This window comes from Cebus imitator, unplaced genomic scaffold (genome assembly GCF_001604975.1).
Source record: "Cebus imitator isolate Cc_AM_T3 unplaced genomic scaffold, Cebus_imitator-1.0 Scaffold217, whole genome shotgun sequence".
In the NCBI taxonomy this organism is placed as follows: domain Eukaryota; kingdom Metazoa; phylum Chordata; class Mammalia; order Primates; family Cebidae; genus Cebus; species Cebus imitator.
This window is the reverse complement of record NW_016107532.1, coordinates 2,032,373-2,047,532: the sequence shown is the minus strand read 5'-3', so window position 1 is coordinate 2,047,532 and position 15,160 is coordinate 2,032,373. Positions and strand designations below refer to the sequence as shown.

The 15,160-nt window shown below is 38.2% G+C and overlaps 1 protein-coding gene across 11 annotated transcripts in view; it reads right to left on the bottom strand.

Moving 5' to 3' along the window:
- CDC27 (cell division cycle 27) overlaps positions 1-13,465 on the bottom strand; it is a 73,907-nt gene extending 60,442 nt beyond the window's left edge. For 4 of the 11 annotated variants that reach the window (XM_017549265.2, XM_037745978.1, XM_037745980.1 and 1 more), the window contains exons 1-2: positions 13,301-13,464; positions 6,361-6,436 (exon numbers count right to left, since the gene is read on the bottom strand). In XM_017549265.2, coding sequence (XP_017404754.1) covers positions 6,361-6,436; positions 13,301-13,327 — 103 coding nt within the window. In that variant the 5' untranslated portion in view covers positions 13,328-13,464. Of the gene's footprint in view, positions 1-6,360; positions 6,437-12,703; positions 12,792-13,300 lie in introns of all 11 variants that reach the window. The other 7 variants (XM_017549267.2, XM_017549268.2, XM_017549274.2 and 4 more) reach the window with 4 other exon arrangements.
- Positions 13,466-15,160: the final 1,695 nt, after the last annotated feature.

Below are 15,160 nucleotides of genomic sequence, written 5' to 3'. Positions count from 1 at the left end.
TGGGTTCAGGCAATTCTCCTGCCTCAGCCTCCTGAGTAGCTGGGACTACAGACACGCGCCACCATGCCCAGCTAATTTTTTGTATTTTTAGTAGAGACGGGGTTTCACCATATTGACCAGGATGGTCTCGATCTCTTGACCTCGTGATCCACCCGCCTCGGCCTCCCAAAGTGCTGGGATTACAGGCTTGAGCCACCGCGCCCGGCGAGGTAACTGTTCTTTACCTAGCCTTGATAAACTATACAAATATCACAGAAGCTCTCAGAGGTTAGAGTACTCTGCTGGCTGCCCTGTCATGCACTCTGATGTTGTTTAAGGGCATAGAACTATGGAACCATCTATGATTTATGACATACGTTTCAAATTGATTATATGGGCCATGTGCAGTAATCCCAGCTAAGGTGGGCGGATCACTTGAGTCCATGAGTTGGAGAGCATCCTGGCAAACATGGCGAAACTTCGTCTCTACTAAAAATACAAAAAATTAGCTGGACATGGTGGCGCATGTCTGTAATCCCAGCTTCTTGGGAAGCTGAGGTACAAGAATCGCTTGAACCTGGGAAGTAGAGGTTGCAGTGAGCTGAGATTATGGCACTGCACTGCAGCCTGGGCAACAGAGCAAGGCTCTCTCAAAAGAAAAAATAAAAATAAAACAAATTGATCGTCCGTTAAGTTTTTAAATCAACTATAAGCAGTAGGGCATGTGGATTGAAGTGCTGACTCTGAAGCTAGACTGCTTGGGTTCAGATTTGGCACTTCAATTTATTAGCTATGACTTAGAGCAAGTTAACTTCTCTGACCCTCATTTTTTTTTTCACTGTAAAATAAGGACTATGAGTACCTACTTTTAAAGGTTGCTGTTAAGGTTAAATGACTTAACACATGTACAGCAATTAGGATAGTATCTGACATATAGTGAGGGCTACATGTGCTATTATTTTAATTACTGGCCTTCTCTTAAATTTACAACACCTGAATAGACATTTGATATTAATGCAGGAGGTACATAAGTGTCACTGAGCCACACGCTCAAGTAATTAATTCTATTTCATCAATATTTTTTGCTGTTTTCAATTGCATGGAGACTGTACTTATCTTGCATTATTCATTCTGTTGTTCACAGTCATTTCTACTGTTGAACATTTCATCTACATATGCAATTTTAGCATACTAATACTATTCTCTATTTTTATCTTTTCTACATTTATTTACATCCTGCATTTCAATACTTTGATTTTATACATATTGTTAATAATGGGGTTAACAGTGCTCTTAAGTATTTTAAAACCAAGCTTACAGTAAAAAGACCACAAATACAAGAAGGCTAGAAGAAGTCTTAAGAGGCTCCTTAGTGTTTGAGGCAGAAAGTGGCAATACATGAGAAGAAAAAAGATAGCCAGATTGCACAGGGCTTTGTAAACTGTGTATAGATTTAGGAATAGATCCTTACAGCAATTAGATACCTCTGAAGGGTTTTAAGAAGGAACATAGATTTGGGAGGAGAAAAGGAACAGGCAGGGAAAGGGAGATAAGGAAAATCAGTTAGTGGTATCTTAGGTTAGATTTGAATATATTGATTTCATATGTCTGTGAAACTTACAAGTTAAATCAATGAAAATAGTTAAGTCTTGGATCAATAAAGGCCTAAAAATGATACATTATGCAACATCTTTAAAATTCTGGATATTCTTTAATAATGATTTTAACACAAGCTGGTAAATAGTGTTTTTAATATGTTGCTATTTGTATGCATATATTTCTGTGAGTTTAGGCTCTCAGCATCCTGGTTAAGAGAAAAGAAACAGATACTGAACATTTTACTCTGGTGTAGTTTTCTCCCCCGAGCCCAATTTATTAAAATTGATAACACTCAATGCAATCTATACATCTTACCCACTAAATACTAAGGCAGGTAGAAAACTGGTGAACAATCTTATGGTAATTTAAAATGTATTCATGCAGAGCACAGTGGCATTGCCTATATTCCTAGCTACTTGGGAGGATAGCTTGTGCCCAAGTGTTTGAGGCCGGCATGGGCAACACAGAGACCCTGACTTAAAAAATAAACAAAAAGTGTTTAAAAAGTACTAATATTAAAAAATAAAGACTGGACACTCTGGCTCATGCCTGTAATCCCAGCACTTTGTGCGGCCAAGGAGGGCAGATCACTTGAGGCCAGGAGTTTGAGACCAGCCAACATGGTGAAACCCCCTCTCTACTGAAAATACAAAAAGTACCTGGGCATGGAGTCAGGTGCCTGTAATGCCAGCTGTTCAGGAGGCTGAGGCAGTATTGCTTGAACCTGGGAGGCAATGAGATGAGATTGGGCCACTGCACTCCAGCCTGGGCAACAGAAGGAGACTCCGTCACAAACAAACAAACAAAAATATTTTGCAGTATGGGATGTAAAACCCATATTAAGATAAAACACTGGACCTCAAGCAATTTTGAGCTTTGGGTTAGGACCCTCAAAATAACCTAGGAATCCATGGCGACACAAGGTTTTCAGCTGTTTCTCTTTCTTTTCCTTTCACTGGTTATAATCCTCAGTCTCATGGAGTTCCATTGATAGCAATTACTTAACGAAAAAGGTGCACACAAAACTTATATCTGGTTGATTTTCTGAACATAACTCTTATTTTATATGTATGTGTATATAAATACACACACATGTATGCATACATCTCCAAGGACCTACCATAGTAGTTAATGTATTTTTTTCCTCATAGTCTGACACTATTTCTATTTGTTCTATAGCACTTATTTCTATTCATTCTTAACACTTAATCAATTAAGAAAGGAGAAAAACCTTGGTCAAAGGGATCAGATATTGGCAGTGAGAAGAAAAATACATGCTTACAATGGAAGGGAATTTATTGGAGCGAGATGGTAAAATCTGGACAGAGTTTTTCCAAAACAGCAAATCTTAACTTGCTAGTGGAATGTGATATCAATTTAGTGGTTATCAACTTACATTAAAACAACAACAAAACCACTTAACAGAAAATATCAGAGTGTATCATTATCTAATAAGGGTAAAAAAAATATCTGGCCAGGCACAGTGGCTCATGTCTATAATCCCAGCACTTTGGGAGGTGGAGGTGGGAGGATCGCTTGAGACCAGGAGTTCAAGATTGGCCTGGGCAACATAGTGAGACCTCGTGTCCTCAAAGAAACAAAAATTAGCACCAGGAGCGGTGGCTCATACCTGCAATCCCAGCACTTTGGGAAGCCAATGGTGGGGCGGAGGTGGGGGATCACAAGGTCAGGAGTTCAAGATCAGCCTGGCCAACATGCTGAAACCCAGTCTCTACTAAAAATACAAATATTAGCCAGGCGTGGTGGCAGGTGCCTGTAATCTCAGTTACTTGGGAGGCTGAGGCAGGGGAATTGCTTGAACCAGGAGGCAGAGGTTGCAGTGAGCTGAGATCGTGCCACAGCACTCCAGCCTGGGTAACAGAGAAAGACTCCGTCTCCAAACAAACTAACAAAAACTAGCCAGTCATGCTGGCATGTGCCTGTAGTCCCAGCTACTAGGGAGGATGAGGCCAGAGGACTGCTTGAGTCTGAGAGGTAAAGACTGAAGTGAGACAAGATCACGCCACTGCACTCCAGCGTAGGTAACAGGCTATCTCAAAAAATAAAAGTAAAAATAAGAATTTTAAAAACCCTGAAAAATCACTGTATTAGGATATGCTAGAGGAGAGAAGGACTTCTAAAGGACTAAGTGCCAGAAACTACAGCAGACTCTTAACATATTTTACTGTATTTAGTCCTTAAAACTATGTTGTTAAATAGATGATTTCTCTTCTCTTTTAAAGATAAGGAAAATAAGGCTCAGAATGACTTTTGCTTAAGATCAAATGGTGAATGAGTATCTCAGTTCAGAGTCTCTCTTATACCATTCTGCTATTCTTTCTCTCTTATCCCATAGTCTCAGGCCAACTATGAATCTCTTGAGAGAAAGACAAATGGGGGACAAAGAACTAGTGAAACTGAGAAAATATTTCAAGAATTTGACTTACAGAATATCCTACCCATCAACTGCTTTAGCCTCATGCCTTGTTGGATGTCTTTCTCCAAATATAGAAACTGCTGCTAGTGACATAGGAGGCCACTGAGCAAACAGGTTACATCTAGCATATCAACTGATATTGTCCAGCCAAGAAAACTGTGTTGCCGAGAATTCTGAGGCTGGTTCAGTGGGAATGAGTACTGTGATAGATTAGTGATGCCTACTATGGTTGCAAATCACAGAAGTGGCAAGTATTTGCTACCCTTGGTAAAGTGGAATCAGACAAATCTACTAGTTGCTGCCAGTGGACATTAGTCTCAGTTTCTTCATCCAGAAAATAGCAATAGCAATGTCCATTTTATGTATTTATTGAAGATTAAATAACTAAAATTAAGTACTTAGAGTACCTAGTACACAGTAAGAAATCAATAAATAATAGAATTATTGTTCTCATTTTACTGAGCCAGGATAGTATGTGCTCTTATTACACTTAAATTCTAAAATCTTCCCTCATAAAAGTACGGTTAAACAGAATGGTTAGGTTCTATATTGAAAGAAACTAACATTTAGTGAGCAACTTTCCAAGTGCTAAGCATTGCATCAGGCACATAAATAATGTGGATTAAACAGCTTTGTGTGGACTAATCTGGGAATCTTGGAATCAATTCTACAGGAAAATCTAGTTGACTTCTAAATCATGAATTTACACTTTTTAAGAAACTAGAAACTGCCTATTCTTTAACAATAAGCAAATACATAAAGGAAATACTATAAGATGGTGGCTGAGCACAGTGGCTCACATCTGAAATCCCAGCTCTTTGGGAGGCGCTGAGGCAGAAGGATCACTTCAGTCCAGGAGTTCAAGGCAGCAGTGAGCTATGATTGTACCACTACTCTAGCCTGGGTGACAGAGTGAGACCTAGACAACAAAAATTTTTAAAAAGACAGCAAAATATGTGACCTGCTTAGGTATCAATTAAAATATATTTAAATAGGTTATTCACAATAAACATTGTTTTTGCATAAGTAAATGGAGAAGGTTAATCTATTGTAACATCTTCTTTCTAAGCTTTCCATTCCTGCCTTTATAAATCTTTTCATTGGGACCTCAAACTCTCAGTGCACAGATCTTCCTCACTGAATTCCCATTCTCCACCCAGCACCTGACAGCTCTCTCACAAGGACAGTAATCACCTAATATCCCACTATCTCAGAGTCAAGTTAAGGCTGGTTTCCACTTAATGTCTCAAAACTACTTCCAACCATTGTTCTTTGTCCTTTTGTGAAATTTCCTGCCCCTGAGGTTTAGGCCTTGTTCTCCTAATTCTCCAGCTACTAAACTCATACTGTTTGACATGTAAATTCCATTAAAAAATATATAACCTAAGGAAATGACTCAAAAGAAAAAAAGAAAACCTGCTCACAATGATCTATATCAGCAACTTAGAAAGGGAATGATAATGATGGAAACAAAACATACATTATCAGTAGTTTATTAAGCATTTAATTATTATCAAGCCAGATGGCTATGTCAAGTGTTTTAAATACACCATCTCACTGAATTTTTCAATTCTAAGAGGGAATGATTATTTTACAGATAAAATAGCTGAATTTTCAGATATTAAAGTAACTCATCCAAGGTTATAAAACTGTACATTTAAGTGACAGGTTAGGATTGATACCAAGGCTATAGAGTCTAAATCCATGTTCTTCACCATAGAATATAGACTCTTAAAAACAAAACCAAAATACATGGCATGGTGGCTCAAGCCTATAATTCCAGCATTTTGGGAGGCCAAGGCAAGTAGATTGCCTAAGCTCAGGAGTCTGAGAGCAGCCTGGGCAACATAGCAAAACTCTATCACCCTATCGCTACCGGAAAATAAATAAATAAATAAATAAATAAATAAAAGATTAGCCAGGTGTGGTGGCCTGTGCCTGCAGTCCCAGCTAGGAGGGAGGATGGCTTGAGGTTGCAGTGAGCTAAGATGGTGCCACTATACTCCAACATGGGTAACAGAGTGAGATCCTGTCTCAAAACAAACAAACACACAAACAAACAAAAAACCCACTACTACCACCACAAACCCTGGAAAAAAAATACTTAAAGGTTAAAAAATGATTAAGTAAATCATAGTATAGAAACCTGAATCAACTCAACATAGTTATTAAAAGTAGCATGTAAGGGAACTACACAGATAAAAAGATTTTATCAAGTAGTGTCAATCAGAAAGAAAGAAAGAACAAGAAAATGATACCTAGAATCTTGTTACAGTGATAAAAAGTTATGTAATTTTGTATATGTTATTCATTTATCATTCTACAGCAATGAATGAATTTCAAACCTTCTGCATAAAGGCGTTCTGCGAGGAAAACCGCATCTCGGTAAGCATAGTGGTTTAGTGCTTGCCATATAGCAGCCTGCAAATGGGAGGAAAAAGAACATAAATATACATTCATACAGACTTTCAAAGTAACTACTAGCACAGAACCTTACATTGAATACTGAAATTAATATCCCTAATTTAAGTGATAAAACCCCAATGCCCACAGAGTAAACTCCACAGTGAGCTGGGTAAGGCTCTTCACAGTATAGCTCCTAACATATCTGAATTTCCTCCCTCAATCCTCTATGGACTTACAGGCTTCTGTGCCTTTATACATCCTTTTCCTTCACAGGGCAATGTGGGTTCCCCTCACCAATCTTCCCTTATAAGTTGCTCGTCCCTGAAGACCCAGTTTAAATAACATCTGCCTCATAAAGTTTTCCTAGCTGATGTCAAGCCATTTCTTTTTTAAGATACCTTATAGAGTACTCATAACATAGTTATTTGTTTACAGACTGCCAACTCTACTAAACTACAGACTCGGCAGCAGTGGTTCTCAACCACTTTATGTGATATACACAACAGAGATATTAAAATGTATGTGATCCTTCCACAAAAACTTCCCTATCTATTACCTTTAATGCCACTCCATTCTCCTTCACTCAAGGAAGCATATTGGAATGCAAATGAGTAAAGTTATCATAGGAATAGCTTTTAATTTTTTGAATATATGTTTCTCTTTTAGAATTATGAAACATATAACCTAAAGTATATATGAGATAGAAGGACATTTTAAGTAATAATAACCAAAAACATTTAGACCCGGATACTCACCACCCAGCTTAAGAAATAAAATATATCTGAAACTCCTTGTGTGTTCCTTGTTGATAACAAAACCTCTTCCTGCCCCAAAGAGGAAAACCACCACACTGAATTTTCTTGTTTCTCTTGGTTTTCTTCACAATTTTATACATTTGTACATATCAGCCCTAAAACATTTACTTTTCCTTGTTTTTGAACTTTAAATGAATACAATCATATTGTATATATTCTGCTATGATTTGCTTTTGAAATCTAATGTTTTGAAAATTCATTCTTGATATGTGTAGCTAGAGTTCATTTTCATTGCTGAATAATATTTTCATTGTATAAATATACCAAAATCTAAAACGTATTTTATCTATTTTACAGCATGTGGACATCTAAGTTATCTAAGTTATTTCTAGGTTTTTTTTTTTTTTTTTTTTTTTTTTTTTGCAATTACAACAATGCTGCAACAGTCTTGGATTCATCTCCTGGGGTACATGTTTAAGAATCTCTCTAGCCCACCATGGTGGTGTGAGCCTTTAGTCCCAGCAACTCAGAAGACTGAGCTGGGAGGACTGCCTGAGTCCAGGAGTTCAAGGCTATGGTCATACCTGTGAACAGCTGCTGGAGTGCAGTAAGAGCAAGACTCTCATCAAAAAAAGCCGAAAACAATCTCTCCAAATTAGGATATGTATTTAGAAATAAAATTACTGGGTTGTTGAAATGCATATGTTCATCTTTACTAGGTAATATCAAATCATTTTTAGTAATAAACTACTTTTGAGATATCTCACACCTGATCATGATACAAGTGTTATTTTTTATTTTTAGCACATACACCAGTTTATAATTTGTTGAATGATTTAATATGGTTACAATGGAAACCAGTAAAATCTGGTTACTAATCACTAGCTAACATTGTACCAGTACATCTAAATTATATATGCCTTAGATACAGTAAAGGCTCAATAAATTTTGTTGAACAAACAAGCAAATGTTAATACTGCTTTAAGTATTATTAATTATAATTAAAAAAATAAAAGTAGTAAACGACAGCCCTTTCTATTTTCTCAAGAAAGAATAGTAATAAACTTAGTTTGGGGTCTCCAGAGCCTCTTGTTTAACCTTTGTTTATATAGCTTAAATTTTATAAAGTCTCAAAGATGTCAAACTTTACCATTTCTATCTAGATACAAGGAAAAAGATGAGATTAGGCACCATTACTATACACTCTAATTGCACCAAGTACCTTTCCTTTGTAATACTTGCCACTGCTGTAATTTTGTATTAATCTAGGGGAGTGATGTTTTCCTAACCATATTATAAACTCCAGAAGGTAGGGGCTACGTCTGTTTTTGCTCACTATTATACTCCCAGCATCTGTTATATGCTTTTAAAGCAGGTGCTTAGTAAATATATGTTGAATGAATAAACAAATGATCTTTAACTTATGGCAGTCTTCCACTGTTAGCACTCTTGTATGTTAGTCTTAGTATTAAGTTTCTTTGTATTCCTGGACGTATATCTAATAATTAAGGATCTCTGGGAATCTGTTGAAAGAAACTCTGTGATAAATAGAATTATTAGTTTATTATGTAAATAATTACCATCTAATTACTTCTTTATAAAATCTGGGATTTCCTAAGAACCTACATGTTTAGTTTTGTTGTAAGTGAAAGAAAATGGTGAGTAGAATGAAGATACCAAAGATCTGATGTTTGGAGACATGCTCAAATTTGTCTGCCAGCACTTCCAGTAGTGGGACTTTGTGGGAAATACTCAACTTTTCTCAGCCTCAATCTCTTCATCTGATAGATGGAGTTTATTTCTTGGAGTTGTTTTGTGGATTAAATAAAATGATCCATTTATAATGCTCCTTGTATATTGACTGTCACACATTAAGCACTTAAAACCTTTTCCTTGCCAATCTCTTAATATAAATTCAAGAAATATGTAGTTTCCGTTATATAACATCTCCTCAGCATACCTGCTACAACTGCTTATTTTGCAACATATAAGCCACAAAAGACCCAAATGATTTACAAGCAATTTTAATATTACGGACCACTAGGAAAATTTCACTCTTATATATACTAAAGTCATAAAATCCTATAACTTTGAAATTTTTTCTGTCTTTTTAAAGAAATGAGGGGTAGGAGCTGGGGAAAAAAAGAAGGAAAAAAGGTATCATATTCAAGAGTTCCATCCATTTCTGATTTAAAATCAAGCTTTGCTCAGAACATCATTCCTTTATCACCAATTCTTAAAAGCATCAGAAAAAACCTGCCATGTAGAGAATCCCACATACAGCTTCCATCCCACTTTGCTCAAAGTTCCTGACTGATGGTGTCTCTTGTGCGGTGTTTCGGGGGGAGAACAGATTATTATCTAAGGCACTATACATAAGTAGTAGCTGATGACCAACATAGCTAAAATCAGCTCCTCTGCCCAACTGATGGCGTAGAACTTAAGAACAACACCCAGTGCATTACTGCTAGAGTTCCACAAATTAAAGCCAGATGGATGAAATGCTGCTAAAAGAAAGTTATGAAGCCAAAAGAACACTCCTTCTCCCTCTCCGTCAAAAAATGTTTAAGAGAAATCTGACTGATTAATGGGTTAGTCACCAGTTGCACTAATTTAAAAGCTAAATAAACCAACAGCTTAAAGTTGCAAAATTCCTTACCAGCTAGCTATTCTTAAATATATTATTTTAAATATAAACAAACCTCTATAAGTTATACTCAGATTTATATGTAATCACTGTACATTTTTTGTTACAGAAAATTTATTATAAAAAATTTTATACTTGTTTTTGTTAAAATTTTTAATACATTTTGTATTCTTGTTTTTGTCAAAAAAGCTGCCTTTTTAAATTTTATTTTTTTAAAGAGACAGGTTCTCCCTATATTGCTGATGTTAGTCTTGAACTCCTTGGCTCAAGCAATCTGCCTGCTTCAGCCTCTGAAAGTGCTGGGATTGCAAGCGTGAGCCACTGTGCCCAGTCAGCTGCCTTTTTTTAAAGACTTTAAAAGAAATAGATAATAAAGGCTTCAGACAATGTACGAAGGTATGAAGAAAATAAAAATCACAGTTGAAATTTCTTATTATACACTATAATCTAATTTCTAGGACACTGATTTAGTTTAGGTGCACATCAGTGGTTCTTATTGTGGGCAATTTTGCCTTCTTGCTCCCAACTAATGCCCCAACATTTAGCAATGTCCAGAGGGTATTTTTGGTTGCGACAAATGGAGGGGTCATCTGGTGGGCAGAAAACAGGGATGCTACAAAACAGTCTACAATGCGCAGCTTCCAACAAAGTAATAGCTTGTGCCAAATGTCAACAGTGTCCAGATTAAGAAGCCCTGGTCTACATTATCACGCAGTTGGATTATTCTCCTAGTCTGTATGTCTAACTCTTGTCTCTCTTCCCTTTCCAATAGCACCAGATTAATATTCCCAGAGTGGTGCTTTTATTACATAATTCCTCTGCTCAAAAATTCTTCTGCTCATTTAATAGTTATTCATTACCAACGTACATTAAATCTCAATTTCTCATTCAAAGATCCATACTCTGAATCCATGTTAGATGTTGTCCCTCAACATTTTACCCCCAGCCAAAAGTACTCCTTCACCATCGAACGATCTCTAAAACAATATCATGTATATAATACCCAATTGCTATATTGCTTATGAAACCAATTTTCAAAAGGCTTATTTACAACTTCATCCAACACCTCTGTGAAGTCTTACCCCTAGGAATAATTGCTAAATCTATATAAAATCTCTTTGCTTCTTTTTTAAATACCAATTTCATCAGGTGACTTTTATAAATACCCAAAAAGCTCTCATTGAAGTCACTCAAGCTAGTGTGTCTTTCCAAATGGTTACCATTAAAAATAAAAAAACTGACAGAACTTCTGCCTCATATATGAGATTTTTGTAAGGACTCAAATATAAATAATACTCTTCTGAGAGGTAGTAATTTGAGACAGAGTTTTAATTTAGGCATATATGGTATATCAGACTGGCCATTCTATATTAAAACTTTAAAGAAAAAAAATGCAGAAAATAGTTGTTCATCTTTTCTGTCAACTTTTTCCTATGCCTAGTACAGGAAAATCAACTCTGAGGCATTCCAAAGAAAGAAAACAATTTTCCAACTTATTCTCATTGCTTTCCAAATACATGCAATCTGTCATCATAGTTTTTTTAAAGACAGTATTTTTATATCTGTCCTATTTTTATTCTCTTCCTTACTAATTCTTTCCCATTTGCAGCACTATCCTGACATTGATCTTTATCATTGTAGTCAAAGTTGCTAGTTCTTCTCACTGCTCCAAATCATCCCTTCTTGAATGACTTCTTCTTATACTATATAACCAAAAATCTCACTTAGTCACATCCTAAAACTTTCTACCGCTATCTCAAAAATCTAGTCAACAATGCTACTGTGAAAAATAGGCAAATTTGACCTTTAAGCCTTAAAAATATCGAAGTGTATAATTACTGCTAAGAGTACTTTAAGTACAAACAGGAAACCTGATGGGTACTATCTAGAAATAGGCTACATATTTCTTTTCTCTTCCATGCTTTTATAAAGTCTGAAATTATTAAATGGTGGTTATAGACTGTCAATGCAACTAGTTTATCACTTTAGAAGACTTCTGGGGCCAGAGAAAGCAAAAAAAAAAAAAAAAAATCATTAATTATTAAAACAAAATCACAAGGATATGCAACAGAAATTAAACAACTTGAGTAATATGCTTATCTATTTAAGCTCATGCTAGGCCTAAAAAAATTATGTATATATAATTACCTTATCTACAACCATAGAATAAAAAAATTTTTAAAAGAAACGCTATACCGTTAAGAAGAATTTGGATGGAAACAGCTTTAGAAGAACTGATACAACTTACAGACAGATACATTTCATAAGGTATAATCTTACGTTTTATGAATTCAAACACTAATAGCTGCTATATGTAAACAGCTGGAGAAGAAGCCAAACTAGAAGAAATGAGTATTTCATGCTGTGAAGAAAAATTAAATAAATAGTAAAGTAGTGGTATGTTAAAATATTTACTATTTGATACCTCAAGCCTTTTAAGGGCAATATGAAGGAATTTATAAAAATTGGTTTGCTTTGTAACTTCAAAATTAAGTCCATGACTCAATGACAACAGTTGATAGAGGTCAATTCTGATCAAGTCAAACATCATATGGTAGGATGAACTCTCCCAGACCTGGTCCATTCCCAAGGCACAAAAGATTCAGTTTCTCCAGCTGTGGGGGGGTGGGGGGGGGGAATGACTTGGCACCGCATCACATACTTAAAATCCAATAGGGTTTCTTTAATGTAACACAGCGCTGTGCGTCAAAGCATATCTTGGTGTTAGGGCGGTGAAATGGACAGAAAAAACATTATTTGTCTCTCATTTCCTGAATGCCTTATAAACATGCACAACAAAATGCTCCTGATCCCCCTCACCGAGGATGAAAACAACCCATATGTGCCCTTTCCACCCGCTCCCCTGGTATAGGTGCTTGCACCTCAGCACTGAGGCTTGGAGTTGTCTTCTCAAATCATCACTGTCCGGTGGGAAATTCCCCGAGAAAGGCAACGTGGGCTAGGAAGTCTGTTACCAAAATGGAAATTAGTATTAAAAAGACCGATCCGACTCTCCCCTCCACCCTCTCACATAAGACAAAAACAAAAAAAAAACCTCCGCAAACTTGCCCTACCATCGCTAACATCATACAAGCTCTGATCAAATGTGCTTCTCGATCATCTTCGAGGCAAGAGAGCGTCCGGGGTGCGTTTTCGGACCCTCATCTCCCACCCCAGGTCAAGCCAGGCCCCTGGACTGACAGGAAGGGCTGGCCGGACGTTGGCTCGGACGGGAATGGCGGTTATGCTCAACGAAGCCGCTCACACTAAGGCTGAAAGTAACGAAGGGCCCGAGGTAACACGGCTTGCCCGAGGTTGCGGGCAAGGCCTCCGAATTGACGAAAGATAGGCAGGACTCGGCGGCAGGCGAGCCGGGAGAAGCAGCCCGGCCTAGGCCGCACCAGGCCGCGGAGTGGCCCTACGCTGCTTCCCGACCGAGGCTGTAAGCCAGGCCTCAGAGAAGAGAGTTATCATTACCTGGACGGGTTCCTGCAGCACCGTCATCCTCGAGGATCACTTTCTGCAGTGCCTCAGGCCCCCCCCGTAGCGACTCCGGCCCGGCCAGCCCCGGCTCATTTAAACTCACCAGCGACCGTTACCGGGGGATGGGGGAGGCCGAGCGTTGCCGAGTGCCTCCGAGCGGGACACGGAAATACCCGAAGTGGAGAAAGCCGAGCGGAAACCAGACGGAAAAGCCCGAAGTATGTCGGAAATACCCGAGGTGGGTCGACGAGGAAAAAACCGTTGCCGGAAATTGTCGAGGGTTACCGGAAACTACCGAGTCTGACCCTGAGCGTAAGTTCCTCTTCTCAGCCACGCCTTCAGCCACGCACACCACGCCCAATCGGCCGTCCCAGGGCTGGGCCACGCCCAAGCAGCAACCAGCAGGCTGGGCGTGGCGTGACGGAACGGGCTGGGAGCGTTACGTGGCGGGGCTGCAGTGTGGAGTCGCCAGTCGGGCCTTCTGGATTAATTGGTTTGCGATAGATTATAAAACAAAGGGTAAAACAGCAGAGTTTGGAGCTGACTATAATGAATCAACAAGCATTTGTCTACTGAGTTTAGATCATTCGTCCATTCCAGAAGTATCTACTCACGGCTCTGGGGGAAAACTAAAGAAATCCGGGAAGATTGCCACTCCCCAAAGAGAAAGGATGGCTTGTCTTCAAGGAGATTAAGGCCTATTTAAGGGAAAAGCAGTGAAGCAGAGAGCGCTATATTATGTGGTGCCTATTATAAGTAATACAAAAATTCAGAGAGGGAAATTGTGTTAAACTGAGAAAGTTTTATGGAAGGAAAAAAATTTAAACTGGAGTTTGAAGGATGGGTAGAATTAGAGGAAAAGAAACTATAGGATTAAGTGGAGGGAAGAAAAATGAGTATCAGTCTGCTAAGAAGTCATTAATTGGAAGTACTTAGGTGGAGAGATCATGGAAACGCTCAATAGGCCGTTAGAAAGTTTTGTTTTTGATAGGAGAGGCATTCCGCTGTGGTAGAAAGAGTAGGGGGTCGGAAATTCAGAGGCCTGGTTTTGAATTTTATCTTTAGCACTGACAAGTCATAGATCCTTAGGCAAATTACAACCTCTCTGAAATTCTTCTGTTCGGTTAGTTTGAGGAAAAAAAAAAGCATTAAGAGAATTCGATGTATCACAAATGTGCCTGTGTCTAGCGTGCACTGTAGACTCTCATATTTCCTCTCTGTCCCTCCTCTTCCCCAAAAAAAGTGAACCAGGGAACTGTTGAAATTGTGTTTTTCAGCAGTTGAGGAAAACAGCTTTTAAAGGTTACTTTACTAGTCAGGAGTTCTCTAAGCTAGATGTGGACTCATGATATATTCTGTTGCTTGGAAATTTCCCTTTGTGGTTCCCAAGTTTTATGCAGATGACGTTGTTAGAATGGGTCACTCCTTTCCTTTGGGTAATGTTGGAGGGAGATCTTTTTTCTTTCATTTTTAAAAACAAGGCTGACAGAGCTACACTGCATCCTTCTCCACCGCCTTCTCTTGTCACTGTGTATGTACTTACAGACCCTCAAAGGGCAGGTGCTAAGATGATTTTTTACTGCCCTGTGCCCAGTTGCTTTAGTAGGATCATGCTGGATGACTTAGGGTGGTAACAGACTTTTATACTGGCCTGTATAGTAGCCAGTAGCTATTTAAAATTTAAGTTAAAAGAAAACGAAATTAAAAATGAAATCTTCAGATGCCCTAGCCACATTCCAGGGACTCAGTAGCCCTGTATGTGGCTAGTGACTGCCACATTGGACAATCACACAGATACAGGACATCACCAGCATTGGCTTGGCTAGGGCTGGAAGAGCCAGGATGGCTTCACTC